General features: G+C 35.6%; 2 protein-coding genes across 2 annotated transcripts; one reads left to right on the forward strand and one right to left on the reverse strand.

Moving 5' to 3' along the window:
- The first annotated feature begins 599 nt into the window (after positions 1-599).
- LOC7467345 (alpha-N-acetylglucosaminidase) lies at positions 600-12284 on the forward strand. Its single transcript, XM_002314012.4, has 19 exons — positions 600-1019; positions 1203-1279; positions 2003-2214; positions 2645-2766; positions 3662-3747; positions 4255-4349; positions 4560-4641; positions 4882-4988; positions 5410-5440; positions 6386-6503; positions 6735-6785; positions 7967-8076; positions 8194-8296; positions 8575-8673; positions 9006-9116; positions 9364-9611; positions 10670-10907; positions 11437-11515; positions 11603-12284. Exons 1-19 carry the CDS (start codon positions 804-806, stop codon positions 11836-11838), a joined length of 2421 nt encoding a protein of 806 aa, XP_002314048.1. The 5' UTR covers positions 600-803; the 3' UTR covers positions 11839-12284.
- LOC18102039 (polyamine oxidase 1) lies at positions 12211-19202 on the reverse strand. Its single transcript, XM_024608546.2, is given in 11 exon segments — positions 12211-12681; positions 12683-12800; positions 12886-12967; positions 13120-13374; positions 14684-14833; positions 16185-16328; positions 17933-18087; positions 18305-18366; positions 18456-18575; positions 18733-18982; positions 19070-19202. Coding segments are annotated over 11 exon segments (1539 nt in total). The 5' UTR covers positions 19122-19202; the 3' UTR covers positions 12211-12530.
- Between the last annotated feature and the right edge of the window lie 906 nt (positions 19203-20108).

The raw sequence follows: 20108 nt of genomic DNA on the forward strand, positions 1-20108 counted from the left end.
GAGTTTTGATCCGCAATGATGAGATGATGAGAGGGAAAGAGAATAGGTTTTGTTTCTCTTGACGAGTTTCATGATATAATTTATATGGGATTATTTTGGTTATTTCAATTATTTTTCTTTAGTAATATTAAAAAAATATAGAAGTAAAGTGTAAAATAAAATAAATAATAAGATGTTCAGGATAATTTTTTTATTAATTCAATCATAACTAGTTTCCAGAGCTGTTATTATGACTTGGAAGTGCATTTGAATTTAAAATTATAATTCATTTTAGAATGATTATGATAAATAATTATTTTATATGCAAACAATTATAATTTCTTTTTAAAAAAAATACATTCAAAAAGTTTTGTAGTTTATTTAATATTGTATCAACCGTTATTTTTTAAAATATTTCTTATTTGAAAATATATTAAATTAATTTTTAATATTAACATATTTAAATAATTTAAAAATATAGAAAATTAATTTAAAAAATAAAAAAATATTTTTAAAATACAAATAAAAACATGCTGTTACATTACATATTCCGAGCTAAGTTTAAACAATTAACATGATCATAATTATTTATTTATTAGAGCAATTATTATTTCAAACGACCATAGCCAACAGATTTCGTTACAGACAACCAGATAGACCAGTCAGTCTTACATCGCTCGGGCGACCGAACGATTTTGAGTTGTATCACTGTCGTTTCTCTTCTTTCTTTCTTTATGTCTTTGGTTTTCTTCTCCAAATCACAAAATGGCTCTCCCCCTCTACAAATCTAACTGAACCAGAAAAGGACCACCACCACCATCACCATGTCCACTCTCAAGACTCTTATTTTCACTACAACACTACTGATACTAACACTGTCATCAGTAGCTTTGTCAAGACCAGAAGCTATTGATTCTTTACTTAAACGTTTGGATTCGAAGCGGGCATCTTCATCAGACCAAGAATCAGCAGCTAAAGCTGTCTTGAAAAGATTGCTTCCATCCCATATACACAGCTTTTTGTTCAAGATTGTATCCAAGGTACATAACGTAACGCCCTTTTTGTCAATTGAATTATGGCGTCTGTTTTCTTGAACTGGGTTAGGTTGCTTTAGTTTCAATGTTCTTGCTGTCCTCGTATAGTTTGCTGATAACTTGAAGGGAAATGATGATTGGAGAATGTTCACTGATTACCGATTGATTTTACTCAATTGTAAATGTCAGGATGTTTGTGGGGGGCACAGTTGCTTTTTGATAAACAATTACTACAAGGAATCGAGCGGGAATGGACCTGAGATAAGGTATGTAGCTTTAATTCTTCTTTAATAGCTAGAGGTTGAGAGTTTTAATTTTGTGGCAATACTCGTTGGACACGATTTCTACAGAAAATCAGTTGCTGAAGCCTTTACTGGCTTTGGTAAAAAATGTCTTTGACATTTGCACAAGTCGAGTCAGTTGGTTTCTGTAGTATGCTCTCTCTAACAAGGTTGGATCTCGTTGGCTTTAGGAAATATCATATTTCAAGGTTCTGCAAATTTACAGTTTGACTAACATTCATAATGATGGACTTCCACATTCGAATTTAATTACAAAATCTTTTTAAAGCACTTAAATATATTCCTTGAATCTGGTCAAACTGATTCCAGAGATGGTGTCTGAAATAGTTCAAGTTATTTTTTCCTTTTTAATTTCTTTTATTGAGATGCAGAAAATGTGACAATTTTCGTGAATGTCACGGCAGCTTAGTGCTAAATCATTCGGTGTTTCACCTTATTGGCATTCTTCAAGTTCGGGTAGGTTGGAAGCTTATATAGTTTGCTTTAGAGAGAGTTGGGATAGCATACTCGTGTCATTCCTGACAGAGACAGTTCACCGGGTTTTATATACTTTTATTCTGTCTTTTTTTCAAAAAAATTTCTATACCATTCTACCTACAAAATCAAAGGGCAAGATGCTTCTCTCTCTCTCTCTCTCTCTCTCCCCCCTTTTCTTTTGACATTTTGGTTGTTGTATCTCACTTTCAGTATTAAAGGCACCACAGCAGTAGAGATTGCATCCGGCCTCCATTGGTATTTAAAGTACTGGTGTGGGGCTCATGTTTCATGGGACAAGACTGGTGGTGTTCAGATAGCCTCGATTCCAAAGCCAGGATCACTTCCTCATGTAAAGGATAAGGGTGTAATGATCCAGCGACCAGTTCCATGGAACTATTACCAAAACGTCGTTACATCCAGTTGTAAGTCGTATTTCTTTTGCCTTTGTTTTGTGTTTTTTGCTCTGGTCCATTATGTGATAATCACTATGGAAATCACAAGTTTAACTGTGCAACATTAGAAATGACTAATGAAATATACAAAATACTAGGTTATGGATACCATGAGCTTCATTATAGCTATCTAATGACATGATTAGCTTTACTTCAATTCATGTTGATTGCTTGAGATGCATATTAGAGTTAAATTACATGTTTTGCAAAAATCCGAACTGAGTCCTGGGTACAACTTATTGGTAACATAAGCATCCAATTTTAACATCTTTCTTGTTGAATTTATTTTATGTGAGTGCATTTGTTTCAGCATATGCAAATCCTTTGATGCTCTAATACTATATATGCCATGATATTGGCTAGTGTTGGTAAATTGTAATATCAGATTTTTTTACTGCAGATTCTTATGTTTGGTGGAATTGGGAAAGGTGGGAGAAAGAATTAGATTGGATGGCTCTTCAGGGGATTAATCTGCCTTTGGCATTCACTGGACAAGAAGCCATTTGGCAAAAGGTTTTCATGGTAAGCAGTGATAAACACCATTGTTTAACTTGATGCGTCACCCACTAGACTGGATGCTGAATTTCTCTTTTGCTATGTTGCAGCTCATAGTCATAGGTATACCGTACATACTTTATGTCTTGTCAAAACTCCATGTTTATGAGATGAATTTGTGAAGAATTGACATGCACAACCTTTTTGTGTATGACACTGGTTATTTAAGTCCCCACTCCACTGTGTAGTAAGCTACAACAAAGTGCACTTATCCATGCTGAATAGATTACCAGTGATTAGATTTATTTTTTTTAGATGGCCGCATAGGTGGATTTTTTTTTTCCTGTAAAGTTTTTGATGAATAAGACACCTTGGCAAGTTCCAGTTTGGAGTGGAATGGCAAATTGGACTTCCAACCAAAAGGTTGCAGGTTCGTGGTCTAAGACCAATTATTTGATGCAGAATCGTAAAAAAAGGGAATACTGTTTGAGAATTACCTTCCCAATACAATACTTTAGTTGGACTGTGGGATCATAACCTATTAACGAGGCGCCTTGTTCAGTGCCATCAAAGGTAGTGAAGAAGGCACCTTGTGGTGTTTATTTGTGTTTATGATATAGGACCTTGCATATGGCTAATTTTGTATGAATTTGGATCCAATTCTATCTTCATTAAAAACATTTTATGTTTTCTTAATGTGTAAGACTTCTAGCCTTGTATGCGTGGTCTTTTTGTTATGTTTAAACTTTCAGCATATACAGAGATAATGACTCAATCAAGCTGATCAATTTTTTATTTTAGATGTATTTTTTTTATAATTGTAAGTACAATTGATTTGGCTTTCAACATGAGCAGTTGGTATTTTGATGAGACATATTAAGATGTTATATTTGGTCTCATTTATTCTGTCTGATCGTTGCAGAATCTTAATATTACCACAGAAGATTTGAATGATTTCTTTGGTGGACCTGCTTTCCTTGCATGGGCTCGTATGGGAAATTTACATGGGTATGTAAACGTGATTCATATTTCTGTCCCCCTTGTTTTTTTTCAAGGTATGTTAGTCTTGTTATCCGGAGGTCTTTCCTAAATTTCAAGAAGTAATTATAGAAAGAGTGTAAGAGGGATAGATGCACATTATACTTTTCTGATGTCATAGATCCTTTTTATGCAAAATAACCTGCCTCCTAATATGCTGATCATTTCACCCAAAAGTTTTCTCCATGGATATGTGTTTTGAGCATTGAACCTTTCTGGCTTCATTAAGTTATTTCAAGAAGGCACCAAATTGGAATGTGAGCTTTATCGTGAGACTGTTGTGACCTCTCCTGGTCCATCCACAAAAGAAACAATAGCAATAAACGCATCCCTAGAATTAGTGTATATACATGACTATGAGATTCTGACATGTTGGATTAGCGATAATCCAAGAGATGTCCTCTCTCGACTGCTTATACATGTTTTGGTGATCGTCTTCATCTTTTTAGTATATAACTGCCTATTGCCTAATTGCAGTTGGGGTGGACCTTTGTCGCAAAATTGGTTAGATCAACAATTGTGTCTGCAGAAACAGATACTGTCTCGGATGCTAGAGCTAGGCATGACTCCAGGTAAACTAAAGATTCCTAACAGAAACAGCTATTGATTACAATTTTCATGTAACGTAATGCAAAAACAAGGCATTCAAGATGATAGTCTTGGCATATATCTTACACAGAAGCACGAGATAAAATCTTATTTAAAGAGATGAAATTTTATATCGCATGCTCCTTCTCAATCTAATAATGTAGCTGATCAAATGTATTCCCACTTTGTTCCAGTGCTGCCATCATTCTCTGGAAATGTTCCAGCTGCTTTGAAGAAGATTTTTCCTTCAGCAAATATAACGAGACTTGGAGACTGGTACTTTTCCTTCCTTAATGCTATCCTCCTTGTATGGAAGAGCTACATGATCTGTCATTATAATCAAGTAGGCCACTAGTTCTTATTACTTAATTACTTTTATCATTTTTCATGTTGTAAAAAATGGATTGGGATTTTTTTTTTCAAGCAATCTCTTTCTGTCTTAGAGTTTCATTTTGAAGCTGGGGTAACTTCCTGTTCTCATATATTAGGTTTATTTTTGTTTCTTATTCCCATCAGGAACACAGTGGATAAAAATCCTCGGTGGTGCTGCACTTACCTTCTTAATCCTTCTGATCCCTTGTTTGTTGAAATTGGGGAGGCTTTTATAAGACAACAGGTTAAGGGTATGGCTGTTTTTTAGTTATTTACCTTTTCTGATCAGATTCTTTTCAATTTTTATCCTTAAAAACTTTCGCATAGTTATGCATCATTGAATAGTTATTAGTAAATATTTTTCAAAAAGGTGGGAACTTCAAAATTTCTGAAAAGGCCCGGGAACACAACTTTTTAACATTTGGTGTCAAACTGTTAGAACCAATTGTCTGTGTAGCTTTACAGACGCATGCTAGCATATGCATCCATACGCAGACATGCATAAGTGATATAGCTCAGCCATGAGGGGTCAAATAATGCCCCAAATAGATGTAGGTTAGCATTAGAAATATAGCATTGATACTTTCATTTGGTGTACATAGCAAATCTCCATATTCTTTAATTGATCTTTGACTAACTTTTTGGTTCTCGGCAATTGCTATTTTTTTACAGAATATGGGGATGTGACGGACATCTACAACTGGTAATTCCCATACTTGTAGCTTAACAAATCTGTCTTGCCATCAATGGGTTCATATTCAAAGTGCTTTAATAATTTGTATGTTGCTGTTGGTGGTAAACTCATTAACGAATGATGATATCAAACACTCTCATCAGCTTTTGAGCTTTGCTGGCATTAAGAACAGGCCCACTGCCCAGAAAATTGATGGTCACTTAGGATGATCATTGAAGTAGACAGATATTCTGTTACTGAATTTACAAGTGATCTGAAATGGAAATGAAACTACACTTCGAAAGCCTGTGAATTAGTGTTCATTCGGTGTCTACAAGATGTACATGGGAAGCTATTTTGCTTCGTTAACTCTTTAACTTATTTCACTATCAAATTAAAAAAAAAAAAGTTTGATTTTTGAAAAAGAAAGGAAAGGCAAAAGAGGAAAAAGATAAACTTAATTTCAGCAATTAAAAGATCTAAGGAAAGTGCGAAAAAGTATGCTATGGTTGGGGCCGTTGGGCTGTTTTGCATTTTAGTGATAAAGTTTTTTCCTCCCTTGGTGACTTCTGTTTTACTCCATTATTGATGTCCGTAACTGTGTTACTGTCTCTAAACGTGTCCTGATACTGATACTGGTCGCACTTTTCTTGAAATCTGAAGGGTAGCAGATGTAATAGGCTTTCTTTTAATTGTTGTCAAAGGAAACAAGAAAGCATCACCTTCACTGTATTTGCTAACAGCTTTGAGGACATTACTGATGGAGAAAAACACAACTTACTGGCATTGTAAAAAAAATGTCACTGAAGTGCTATAGTGAGCAAATGTCATGGAAAATGTTTGCATTTAACCCAAAGATCTATGGCAAAGTACAGATTGTAATAGGATCATCCCTTTCCCCCTTTTGTTTTATTGTGCCCTTGCCATGCTTTCTAACATGATACTTTTAACTGAACTTTACCTTGTTTGATGTAGTGATACTTTCAACGAGAATTCCCCACCTACAAGTGATCCAGCTTATATCTCTTCACTTGGTGCTGCTGTATACAAAGCGATGTCAAGAGGTGATAAAGATGCTGTGTGGTTAATGCAAGTATGCCCCTCAGTTGTCCTAGCACTCTCCCTTTAGTCTTCTGTCTCCTTGCCGAAGTCATTATTTTATTGGCATACATTCAATTGTCAAAATTTCTCTACTACATTCTTCCTGTGTTTGTTTTCTATTATTACAGATGTTCAAAACAAGTTTTCTGTGTAAAATGCACCCCCCCCCTCTCCTTTTTCCTCTGGTAAAGTAATTTGAATTGACAGTTCAACGAATGCACAGGGCTGGCTCTTCTACTCAGACTCTGCTTTCTGGAAGCCACCTCAAATGCAGGTACATGTGATGAGACAGAAACAACTTTTGTTCATAGCCTTCTTAAGATGTGGGTTAGCTTGCTTGGACTTGCATTTGTGAATTTCAGATTCTTAATCAGGCTGCCATTGGAACTGGTTAGAAGCAACTAATTGAAACACGTAGCCTTTAGGGGCACTACCATGTTGGAGAAATAAAGCATGAGAGTGGTAAAATACCTTGTGTGATTGAAGGAAATCATATTTCCACTAATTTCCCCGTAAACCTATGAATTATAGAAAGCTGGTTTGGTATTGCTGGAATGTTCTCGAAATCAACCTCTAAAAAAAGTATGTTGTTGATTAAATTTGATAGATAGGGGTGGTTTCTTTTGATTGATTTCCAAGGTAGTTTATGGTTGAGACATCTGTGAGTGTTTATTTCATATCAGTCCTATCTGATTAATTTTTGGTTTTCTGGCGTGGGATCTTCAATTACAGAACCTAACTACTATGTGTTATAAGCTGTAACAGAATTGATAGGTTAGGAAATGGGGCTTTAGGTGGGTATTGGGGTGTGTTCAGCTTAAGGTTGTGGTTTAGAAAAGTAAACAACAAGGAACTAAGGATCAAGCAAGCTAAAAGGAAGTAAACAAACCTAGCATCACACTAGGGCTCCTAGAAATCACTCCTACAAAATCTTAGGGATCACACCTAAGATAAGATGCATCACACATCTAAACCTTAAAGGCTGAGGTCTCAATTTCATTCATTGAAAACCAGCCTCTCAAAAGTGGGGTTGCAAAGAATATAAAGGAGGTGCACCATAGCTGGTCACTTCCTTGATGCTGAAAAAGTTGACTAGTCAACTTTCCCAACATTAAAAAATTACCCCTTACAAAAACAAAAATGACAGAACCTCCCCTGGCAATTAGACCCTCCAAATTATGCCATATTATCTAGTAAAGAATCTAGGTTAGCTCCAATTAGGATCAAGTCAAAACAACATGCTTGTAGGATTTGATTCCCCACCTTTTCTATAAATTTTACTGCCCCCCTTTTCTATAAATTTTCCAGGTGCTATTTGCATCATTTTCACTCTGAACCATACCTCAAGTTTTCTGTTCCCAATTCTCTATTTATTGGTGCTTCTTGCTGTCATACAAATGTGGCTTATTTTGGATACTTTTGCTGTTTAAAATTTCAACTTGTTGGAATTTGCAGGCTCTTTTACATTCTGTTCCATTTGGAAAAATGATAGTTTTAGATCTGTTTGCTGAAGCCAAACCGATATGGAAGAATTCCTCACAATTTTATGGCACTCCTTATGTTTGGTAATTAGCTGTTTCTTGCTATGTTGGCAGTAATTTTACCCTTTCCTACTCCTTTGTTTTTAAATTGCATTTGAATATAGTAGGAAATATTTTCACAGTTGGTTGAACATGCATCAGGTGTCTGTTGCATAATTTTGGGGGAAATATCGAAATGTATGGCATATTGGACGCAATATCTTCAGGTCCAGTTGATGCCCGCATCATTGAAAATTCAACCATGGTATGCTGGGTGTGTGAGTGTGAACTGGTATTCCATTCATCATGATACTTTAAGCACATAAATTTTGTGAACTACAGCAAAGTAAGCCATTTTAACATGATGATGGAGTTGAAAGAAATTACAATTAGTAGTGTTATTTCATCTTGATGCCTTTGATTTTCTCTATTTTTCTTCACATAAGTATGATAACTTATTTATAGTTATCTTCTGGCTTGCTATTTTTAGTACATGTATAGAACATGCTCGTTCATGTAACTTACAATTTAATGTTCAAGCAGGTTGGTGTTGGCATGTGCATGGAAGGAATAGAGCACAATCCGGTTGTTTATGAACTAATGTCTGAAATGGCATTCCGCAGTGGAAAACCTCAAGTTTTGGTAATTTCTGGATTGTGATTGCTGCTCTATGCTTGAATAGTTTTGGTAATTTGAGTTCAAGCTCTGGTAATTTTAGGATTGTAATTTCTCTTCTATGCTTAAATTTTAGTAGTAACACTAGTTTTACATGCATTGATGCATATATTTTGAAAATAAAAAATATGGTTTTACAAAAACAACCATGGGTTTCCAAACCTGCTTGTTATAAATGCAATCATCTATGGATATCTTGGTATAAATGGGAACACGAGACTGATTAAATGAGAGATCCTTATTCTTGTGCGTGATTTTTTCTGTATTATGGACATTGTTTAACTTTAATGATTTTGTAGGAATGGTTGAAGACCTATTCCCGTAGACGATATGGTAAAGCAGTTCGTCAAGTTGTGGCAGCTTGGGATATTCTTTACCACACAATTTACAATTGTACAGATGGAATTGCTGTATGTTTTCTATTATGTTGATTAGATGCAACATCAATATGTCATTTTAGTTTTCTTGATAAGATAAAATTAGAAACTGAATTAAGCAGGAGATAAGTCATAACAGTGACAGAGGAATTCTTTTTAATGTTCCAGTGTTCGATTATTTATCTATTTTTATTTTTTTACTTTGTTATTTGATAAACTGGCTTTCAATTTTTGGCTTATCTTTCTCTTAAATACTAATAATTGTTTTCATTTTCTGCAGGACCATAACACAGACTTCATTGTAAAGTTTCCTGACTGGGATCCATCGCTGCATTCTGGATCCAACATATCTGAACAAGACAATATGCGCATTCTCCTCACATCATCTGGAACCAGAAGATTTTTATTCCAAGAGACAAGTTCTGATTTCCCTGAGGCACATTTATGGTATTCTACACAGGAGGTGATCCAAGCTTTATGGCTATTCCTTGATGCTGGAAATGATCTTGCCGGGAGCCCCACGTATAGGTACATGTACACCTAATATGCAATAGTTATATCATGATCTTTGTCTTCTTCTACTTTAGAATCCTGTGCATCAACCACCATTCACTTCCATGTTCATCTGAAAAGCGAATAAAGCATGCTTACATGATTCATCTGAATTGCCCTCATAATTTACTTTTAGCTCCTTGGTTGATATGTATCTGTTATGGCTTGCTAATCAGCCAAATTCAGTATGTGATTCAGCAGGATTGACTCGGTCCATTACATGAATGAACTATGCTTTTGACTTCATAAAATGCACGTGACTCGAACTTTTTAGTAATTAGTGCCAAGTTATTGGAAAGAATTTTTTTTCTATTTTCATTTTTGACAGGTGAATAAGATTTAACTGAATAAAGAAAGCTATTTTGTAACAACAACTGGATCCTGAAACCCAAATTCTCATAGAAACTTTGCCATATTCTGAACGCACGTTTAATTCGAGGACAAATGGTAAGAGACCGTAACAGAATTAGAATGTCAACCAAAATTTCTCAGCTTTTTTTCAAAAGCATGTGCTTGTATAACATGGATACGCCTTTTGAGGCCTAAGGGTACAACTGAAAATACTTGTTTAATGATAATTCCACACAACATACATATGAGCCAAAGAAAACACCAATTTCCTAAACAAACTCTATTACCCCAACCTTTTGAGCTGTAAAAACATGACTTATCCTTTCATCTGTCTCCAACTCTTCAGTTATCTCCAGGCTCTCTCCAGCAGCTAATATCAATGCTTGGTGTTTCTTCGTGTTGCCTGACTATCTTCCTGGATTTATTATTTGATATCAACTTTAATGAATTGCCCTTTTTATTGAGAAGTTCTACAGTTCTTGGTGTGGTTCTGAGTGTCAGCTTATGTTCGTATACTCACCCGTAAATTGTGTGGTCTGGTGAAAAGGGTGATGATGCATTGTCATGGAGTGTACAAATTCTGTTGGAATTTTTGTTTGTGCAGATTACTCTTATATGACATGCGAAACAAAGAAAAAGATAATACTACCTCAAAACTATTTAAATATTGTCATTTGTGACAGGTATGACCTGGTTGACTTAACACGACAAGTACTGTCAAAGCTAGCAAACCAAGTATATAGGGATGCTATGATTGCTTTTCGAAGGAAAGATGCTAGAGCTTTGAATCTTCATGGACAGAAATTTTTGCAGATCATAAAGGATATCGATGTGCTTCTTGCTTCTGATGATAACTTTCTACTTGGAACATGGCTTGAAAGTGCAAAAAAGCTGGCTGTTGATCCAAACGATATGAAGCTGGTGAGAACTAATAGTTCCTTACCTTCGGAGAATAATAGTATTGTTATTATTTGATTGAATTGTATAAGCCAATGTTTCATTTCTTCAATCATATGCTAAAACAGCTGAATGAAATTTCATGTCAAGATTAGGGTTTGCTGCACAATTTCTTTTCAGTTTTTAATTCTATCTATTTTATAGCTGTCTATTCTCTTAAATCAGATGTCACCTTGTCTTTTCTCACAGGTCATAAATCTTTCTTTTTTTTCCTTGTTCAAGTTATGCCTTCAACTTTCTTTCAAGTTATATTTTCCCCTAGTCGATGTTTTTCCTGTTACATGTTTATTCACAAGCACTTCACCCAGCATGCTGAATTTAGAGACTGTTATTTATGATTGTGGATTTGGATCGATTTAATGACATCATTGTTTCAAAGGAGCAAGTTGTTGGAACAGTGTTTTCTTTGTTCTTTTTCAGAAACTATAACAGGGTTTTTGTAAGGCAAATTTGATGATGCAAGATTACTGAACTTACCGCTTATTTTTTCCAGTATGAATGGAATGCAAGAACACAAGTGACAATGTGGTATGATACGACAAAAACCAACCAGAGCCAGCTTCATGATTATGGTAACGTTACTATGTACTCTTTACCTTATTTATTATATTTTTAGGCCTCGAAATTGGGTACAGATACTCTCCCTCCTTTCCTCTTAGCTAACAAATTTTGGAGCGGGCTACTAGAAGACTATTATCTTCCACGAGCTTCAACCTATTTTGGTCATTTGATGAAAAGCTTGGAAGAAAATAAAAACTTCAAGTTGACAGAGTGGAGAAAAGAATGGATAGCCTTCTCAAACAAATGGCAAGCGGATACGAAGATTTATCCTGTGAAGGCCAAGGGAGATGCTCTAGCTATTGCTAAAGCATTGTACAGAAAATACTTTGGTTGAATCATTTCAATGGCGTTAAAGAAATCTGGTGGGCTCAAAAAGATGAGCAGAGCAGTAAAAACCTGCACGTTTATTTAAAGGGATTATGATATCTCTGGGAGCCCTTCTTGTTTGGGGCTTTACAAAGAAACCATAAGTTGTCGTGTTTCTCTGACTATTCCATATGCAGGCACGGCCGGCCTTGTCCAACTTTGGCATGAAGAATTACTCCATTGTACACTACACAGTTTGTCACAGTTAAAGATCCAATAATCTTCCATTCATTTTAAGCTTGAACTTTCTTAGCCATTGCTCAATTTGATCTGATGGTTCATTGTTATAGATGTTGCAAGTGCGACAAACACCAGTTTGCAGAAAAATTCAAAAGGTAGATGAGTTGGAAGGGTTTTTCTTGTATAAACAAGTAACCGGTACAATTAGAATCATAAGTATGCTTCTTTCTTGTCTCTAGGTTTTACCCCAATTAGCTAACATCACATGTATGCCTAAAACAATTACCTCCAAAATGCCGAATAGGCAGGGCACCTTCTTGGATATATAAGCTGCAGGAGTTGGAAATGTTTATTCACCAAGTCGCGTGCCTCTGCCTGTTTTCTTGCATTTATCCATTTCATTCTATTCTATTTTCTGAAGGGCATGAAGGGTCTGGGTTGATTTCGGATCCAAAGAGATCCAGCCATCTTCTTTCTCATCTAACATATTTTCATCGTTAGCATCATCAAAGTTGGATTCGTTAGTAGGTCCATATAGTCATAATATCGCTTCTTGAAGGCCAACCTTGCCACCAAGGTAGAGTTGTGTAGGAATGTCACATTTGTGTAGACTTGGGACTGCTTCTGTCTGTGTGAGTGTTAGTGATCCTGTCAATGCCAGCAAGGGCTCTAACAAAAATGCTTGACTCTCACTTTTTCTTTCCTTCTGTTTTCTCATTTCTTCCAGTAGTGATTTGCTCGTGTCAATCCCTGTTTAGTCGATCAGAAAACATGAAAGACAAGTAAGCTCAAGAAACCACATCGACGAAAAGAGTTCCATTTCAAGTATTCTCACCCGCAAGATATCCGCCATGGACATAACCACTAAATCGTTCACTAGTGTGTTCACCAGTGAAGAAGATGCGTCCTACCGGGGCCTGAACAAAACAAGCAAGATTTAGAAATGCATTGTGAAGCTCTCTCTTTATTTTTCCTCCTTTTCTATGAAACAACTGCAACATTGAAACTGCCATGTACAGCCAGAGTGAAAACAGAGGAATAAATGCAGCAGAAATAAGATGGGAATTACCTTAATATAATGAACATCTTGGTTATCTGAAATGATGGGGTAGTTGCTGTAGCTGCCACGCTGGAATCTGTTGTTCCACCAGCGGGGCACAAGTATATCAGTGGCATTAGGTATATTGGGTCCAAACATGTCTCTAAGGACCCCCATAGCTTCCTCCAGTGTCTCCTCGTCAGATTGAGCTTCAACGCGTTTCGATTCCCCATTCGTCAGCGTCACGACCAAAATATTCGAACCAGGGTATGCATTTTCCATGTGCTGATGACAAAGCAACAAATCAGCAGCCAACTTGGATGAGTTCAGTGAGTTACTAGCTATGATTTGATTATTAAGAGACATTATACTTATCAATCAATCACGTCTATTTGCCATAGTATAAGCATAGAATCTGCGTTGATATTACATGGATGTATATATGTGAAAATGTTGGAGACAGTGAGATCCCACAATGCTTCCGCAAGAGGACACGAGTGATCGTTAAAATATTTCAATCCTCTCCTAATCAAGTGAGAGGAAATAATTTTAGATGCTGTGGGTCTCAAAATTGATTATCATGCACATATCTTGTCTGCATATAGAGAAATAAAATTATAAAAAAGAGGCTGACATTGCAATCGATTCCCTTAATTCAACTAGAAGCGCCAGCTCTAAGACAATGACAGAAACACCAGGTACATAATAACTGGAAGAACAATACAAAAACAAATAATGCAGCGGATTCTAGTTTGCTTCCTATGCAAGAAAGCTAGTCGACATTTTCTTATCATGTTGCAATCAAGCTATCATACGAGATCTACAACAGGACAAGCTGCTTTATTTAGTCAAGCTATCATACGAGATCTACAACAGGACAAGCTGCTTTATTTAGTCAAGCTAATATCATATGCATCGGGTTATGTTTGGTATATATGATTTTTGCAAATTGATTTGAATTGGTAGGAAGTAAATCTTAACTTGAATCAAAAGTTAAAAATGTTTAATTTTTAACTTACGGATTCTAACGTATACATGCTTCTTTAAAAGAGTTGCTTCAAGTCAATTTTAACTTATTTTTATCATAAATTGTTTATAAAAAACAACTTTTGAATTATGATTTAAAATCAAAAGTGTCATGCCAACCATAATCTAAGCATGGGTGGGCCGGCCAATACTACAGACCTCTTCTCTGCAAAAAAAGGTCCCAGGTTTGAGCTTTCCCTTCCAAGAAATTAGCAAAATATGTCACTATCGATGCTGAAACTGTTTGACATTAAACCTAAGCTGCCAAGCAGCAAGTTGTATATGGATTGGAAAAAAGTCAGCATCCATGTTCCCCTTAGCACCATGCAGTCTATTGACTTCTTGAACTAAAGGTTGGCCTGAGGTTGCAATTATAAATGAAAGATTTAAATGCAAGGCACTTGGGACAGACAGAGAATTGAATCACTGCCCATCATACCAAAGAACAAGCACGTTTAAAATTCTAAATGCAGTGTTGAACGATTGTTTTCAAATTCCATTCAGCAGAAGCAAGCAACACGGCATTCGGAATATGATCTGGGAAGCAAAAACAAGGAGGAGAAATAACCTGCCAGAAGGTGTAGTATCCCCTTCGCTCGTGAGCATAGATGAAGAACTCTTTTCCGGGACCACATGGCCAAAATTTATATGGGAACTTGAGGAAAATCTTTGTATATATCATCACATCACATTTCTCTATGGCCTCTGTTTTCCACCTCTGCATTATTATTTTTTAATTTAATTAAATACAGCACAGAACATTTACTTATAATATGATGGGAGTAAGCTTCAAACCAGCTAAGCTTTCTTAACTTGTTCCGAATCCAGGTGATGTATTTTTCAATTTAAAACTAAGGAAATAAAAGCTCATATTCTTCTGAGTCATTCCTAGATATCTGCCCAGAAAATTACGCAGATCATGTGAACAGATTAGCACCCTAAGTTTCACTAAAGAGGTCACACCCATATGTATCTCACAAGTTACAGCACAAGGCTTGGACAATCATATGATTTTTCCTTCGAAAATAGCCAAGTAACAAATATATATATGTATATATATATATATACACACACACATTCAAAACAAGAATAACCCCACCCAACTCTCTACGTAATATTTGAAGCAATCAAAGGACAAGATTCTTAATCAGTGCCATCTAAGATTTCTAATGCTACCTCTTCCTTTATTACAAAGTAATCCTACATCACACGAGTTGCTCACTTGCCTGTATCCCAAGTCATTTGAACAAATCATAAAGAATCTTAAGGTTCATAGCTATATGTTGAAGCTGACACCAGTGTGTCCAAGAGTAGCCCACCAAGTTTAGGTTAAAATAAAATAAAAAAGCTATTCCAGGCAGCATTATTGTTTTTATTTATTTGTTTTGAACAGATCCGTAGCATTGTTTGAGACACCTGCTCAGGATTGTTCATGGGTAACAACTGTTACAAAAAAAAAAAAAAAAAAAAAAGACGAGTTGTCCCATTAGGGCCTCACACGTGGTAATCAACCAAATGAGCCACCCAAGAACAGCAACCCATGAGCGAGCCTGTGGGTTACCAATTAATACTGCGGATCACCATTCATGCAACCCACGGTATTTGCTCTTCTACAAAGACAGTAAGACACCTCGAGAAGCTATCTCTTGCATCATCACACCACCTAAACCTTATTTAATAACTACAAGGCCTAGCTGCCATAAATTCCTGACTCCTTCAACTTCAATGATAGTATTTAATATCCTGGGCCACAACCCTAAAATATCAAATGAAAGATTGAAGAATCCCGCTAATCCCACCCCCCATGGCCTAGGGCCTTATCCCTATCTAAGTGTAGATTCCCCTACATTGGGACAAACACGTTCAAAGTTCAAGATGTAAACAATACACGTATAAGGGAAACAAAATAAAGGACATTGAAGACATGCATGGTACATTTAAGACAAATGAAAGAGTATCAGAGTCGTATATTTATGAAAATTTTGGAAGCAGCACACACGACTCATGTCATGGTTGTTAAAAAATAGGAGGAACAGTAAGCAAGTTAAATAAAGGACTAGAAGACGTACGGGCAAGGGAGGCCTGAAGGAAATGAGGTCACTTTGGAGAACACCGATACTAGCTGACAAAATCACATAATTGGCTTCGTAGACACAGCCATCCTCCGTTTTCACAACAACGCCGTTTCTCGAGTGCTGCAACTCCCTGACAACCTGCCACAAAGTCATCACAAAAAATAAACTGAGTGGGAAAAGGATGGTAAAAACCAATAGTATTAGCAGAGTCCGAGGCAATTAATTAACATTAACAGTTACTACTCCAATGAGATAGATTCTATGAAGTCAAACCAAGAAAATATGTGCGCACTTAGAGATGGAAATGGAACGAACAGCTTTGAAGTAATTTTTATTGGAAATATATTTAAATAATATATATATATATATATTTAATATTAACATATTAAAATAATTTTAAAAATATATATAAAAAATTAGTTTAAAACAAATTCAACCTAAATCAGTCACCCTAAGGTTTCATTAGGTTCTGATCAGTTCTGACTGTCTGGAGCAACTGAGGATATCTTTTTTTTTAGGGAACTTAGTACAGAAAAAAATAAATGAAGAAATGGACAGGACTAAGCTAATTTGATGTTCTTATTTTGAGTTGATATGACATCTCAACCTACTGACCGTATAGTGGTCTAATTCGTGTCAGTGTTGGTGCAAATTGCGGGTTCAGGGACCTACAGCCTCTAGAGCGGTAAAAAACACTTCGCTAATTGAAGGATGACGACTAACTTTTTGCCGATCAATGGCTATATGATTGAAAAATCAAACATGTTCGGGGGTCAACTTTTAATGGCTCTATGTAGGGGTCCTCCACTCAAAAAGTTCACTGAAAATTTTGGTTTGTTTTCATCATGAGGATGTAGCAAGCATCAGGGTCAAAGACCAAAGTTTTAAGGTCTGGAAATAAATAATAACAATGGATGATGTTATTCAACTACTTCCACAAGAGAATAATCAATGTTAAGATGGTTAATATTTCAATTACAAGTCCGGCAAAAATATTCCATTCATACCTCCATTCCCAGTTTTAATCTAATGCTCCGAAAGCATGTTTCAGACAGCTTTTCTGACAATAATGGAACAGCGTAAATGGTTTCTTATCTAAATTGTTTACCATATCGCATTCATCATGCTAAGCTTAAATTTTCTTTCTTTCTCGAGTTGATGATGACAACAAGTAGATTTTATCATCTTTAAAGCGCATCAACCTCGAAAAATCTCCTTGATATGATGTAGATAGATACTTAAAAGCTTTACCACGGTTGAAATGTTGGAAAAAATAACAGTACCCAAAAAAAAAAAAAAACAGAGAGAGATCAGTTTGACTCTTGAAAAAAGAAATGAAAAATGGTTGAGAATAGTTTTTGGCAAAATGGTACTAGCAAGAATAGAATATTAAGAAAAGGCATAAGGCTTTTCTTAAAACGTCATTATCTGCAAACTCCAAAAGTGGGTCAATCAATCTCAACAGCAACAAGATTTATAGCTTTGCATCTGCATGAACACAAAACAGAACACAGTTTCCAATTTTCTTTCATACACTTTTCTCTGTTCCTTCTTTTTTTTTCTTTTTTCGACCGCTCTGTTAACTTTCAGCATTTTCCCTTTGTTTTAGCAAATGCATAAAAGCGATAAAACAAATGTAGAACAGAACAAATCATAAAGCAACAAGAAATAAGTTGTAGGAAAAGAAATCAAAAGGTGGTGTCTTTCCATTTCTTTTTTGTTTGTTTTAACTGTTGAATTACCTTGTTGAGTTTGAGACGGTTGTCCAAGATTTTGCCCTCGGAGGTAAAGAGAAAATTCTCAGCCATTTTGTATAGCAAATGCTCATATCCTCTGTCATCTGCTACCAGAAACTCTCTTTCTCCAAAATCTACATATGTTGATATTGGCTCTACCTCTGTTTACACAAACAACCCATTAACTTCTCTGTTTAGCAGTCTTCGATCGATTATTACAATACAACGAAATAAACCCATTTGAGTTTATTAATTTATTCTCCGCATTTTATGAGATAAACCAACAAATAAAAAAAGGCATAAACAGGGTACCAAAATAGTATTTTCTTTTCCTGGGAAACGAACAGAAAATAGTGTAAAATCAGTTGGAAAACCAACCTGCCATCTCAAAGTCATGAAGGATGAAATCAATGGCAAGCTCGATGGGCGTCTTTGGTGAACTGAACAAGCAAAAGACATTAAGATTAAAACTAATTAAGACCATTAAGAATTATATATTAATCGATTGATTTGAAGACTTGAAATTTACCAAGGTTGTTCACTAACTTCACCGTCAAGGTTTGCTTCTAGACTCCTCAGCTTCTCAATTGCTGAGTCCACCGCCTTCTTGTAAGAGTCTGCCGCCACTCCACTGGGAAATATTTTCCCACTGCACCAACAACACAGCAAAAGAAATCCACTTTCTTTAGCATCCAAAGAGAATTCTCTTTGAAATTTTCCGTTGCTCAGTGTCCAGATGTTGTGTCATTTTTCATTTGAAGGAAGATAGAAAGCTCAAAATTCGAGGCGGGCACGTATAAAGATACCTGCGATCATAGATATTATAGCGAGCATTGCTATAATCAGAGAAACAAGTGCGGAGGCCAGATTGAGAAGCAAGTTCCCAAACAGGGTTGGATTCTTTACCACCAACTCCGGCGATCCAACCGGCTCCAAGCTCAGCCGAAACGCCACCGAAATTCTCCTTTCGGATCCTACCACCGATACGGTCTGAAGCTTCTAAAATTATCATGTCCTCTATTCCATTCTCCGCCAATACCTTTCCCGCAGATATACCTTGACACAAGAAAGAGAACAAAAATTGCTTAATTTTTAGTTTCAGATTATAAGTGTTTATGTATATTTGTATCGGTTGTCAATTACCGGAGACACCAGCGCCGATGATGATGACGGAGGAGCGAGAAGGGGAATCCATTAGAAGGAGAGGGAGAGATAGAGAAGTGTGTGTTTGTGTGTGTGTGTGTGGGTGTGTGTGTTTGTGTTTGTGTTTTGTTGGCGAGACATGAAGAATTAGCGGGAGTCAGTTTATATAGGCGTTTTTTCTGTTAGTTTTATTTTTATTTTTGGATTTTGTTTTTACGGTGGTGGACGTGACTCTCTTTCTGTAACTTCGGGTTTTGACGAGGGTTGACTGACGCGGCAATGGAATGGAGGTGGATGCATCATCATTTCGATAGGGGTAGGTTAGGTAATTTATTTTTATAGATACAAAACCCGGAACAACCCTGCCATCCACTCGGGTCATAAATTGATTCGGGTTAAAAAATCTGATTAACTTGATAAAAACCAAAGTTAATTAGCTGATTTAGTTGATATAAACTTAACCCAACCCTTAACCTATTAATTAAAAATAAATTGGTTAGGACGATTTGAATCAACTATTCAAACTCGTAAACAATCCTTGCTTAGAGTCAAACTCAAATTAATTTTTACAACTATGGGTATTTAAATAAATTTTAATTATTTAGTGGGAATGACTTTACTTGAAATATATAATATCTAATTTATTTTTATATATTTAATTGTATTCAATGTATTTAGTATGTTTTTTATTAAATTTTCATGGTAAGAATTAACAAAAATATAACACATAATTCACGCATGATTAGATTCAGATTTTATATATCCAATATACTTCTTATTAAAAAAATATTTTTAAAAAATAAATGTTATAGCTAATTATTATTATTTTCAAAACTCATAGTATCTTGAATAATTTATCAATGCAACTTATCAAAACTAAGTACCAAATCCTAGTATATCAAACCTTAATTAGATTTCTAATTAAATGGTCTTCTCTTGCTCTCCATTTTAAAATGAATGGTATTTTGGATATATAGAGTTTAAATTTGATCATATACAAATCACGTGGTATATTTTTATTAATTCTAGCATGAAATAT

Source organism: Populus trichocarpa, chromosome 9, assembly GCF_000002775.5.
Source record: "Populus trichocarpa isolate Nisqually-1 chromosome 9, P.trichocarpa_v4.1, whole genome shotgun sequence".
Taxonomy (NCBI): Eukaryota; Viridiplantae; Streptophyta; class Magnoliopsida; order Malpighiales; family Salicaceae; genus Populus; species Populus trichocarpa.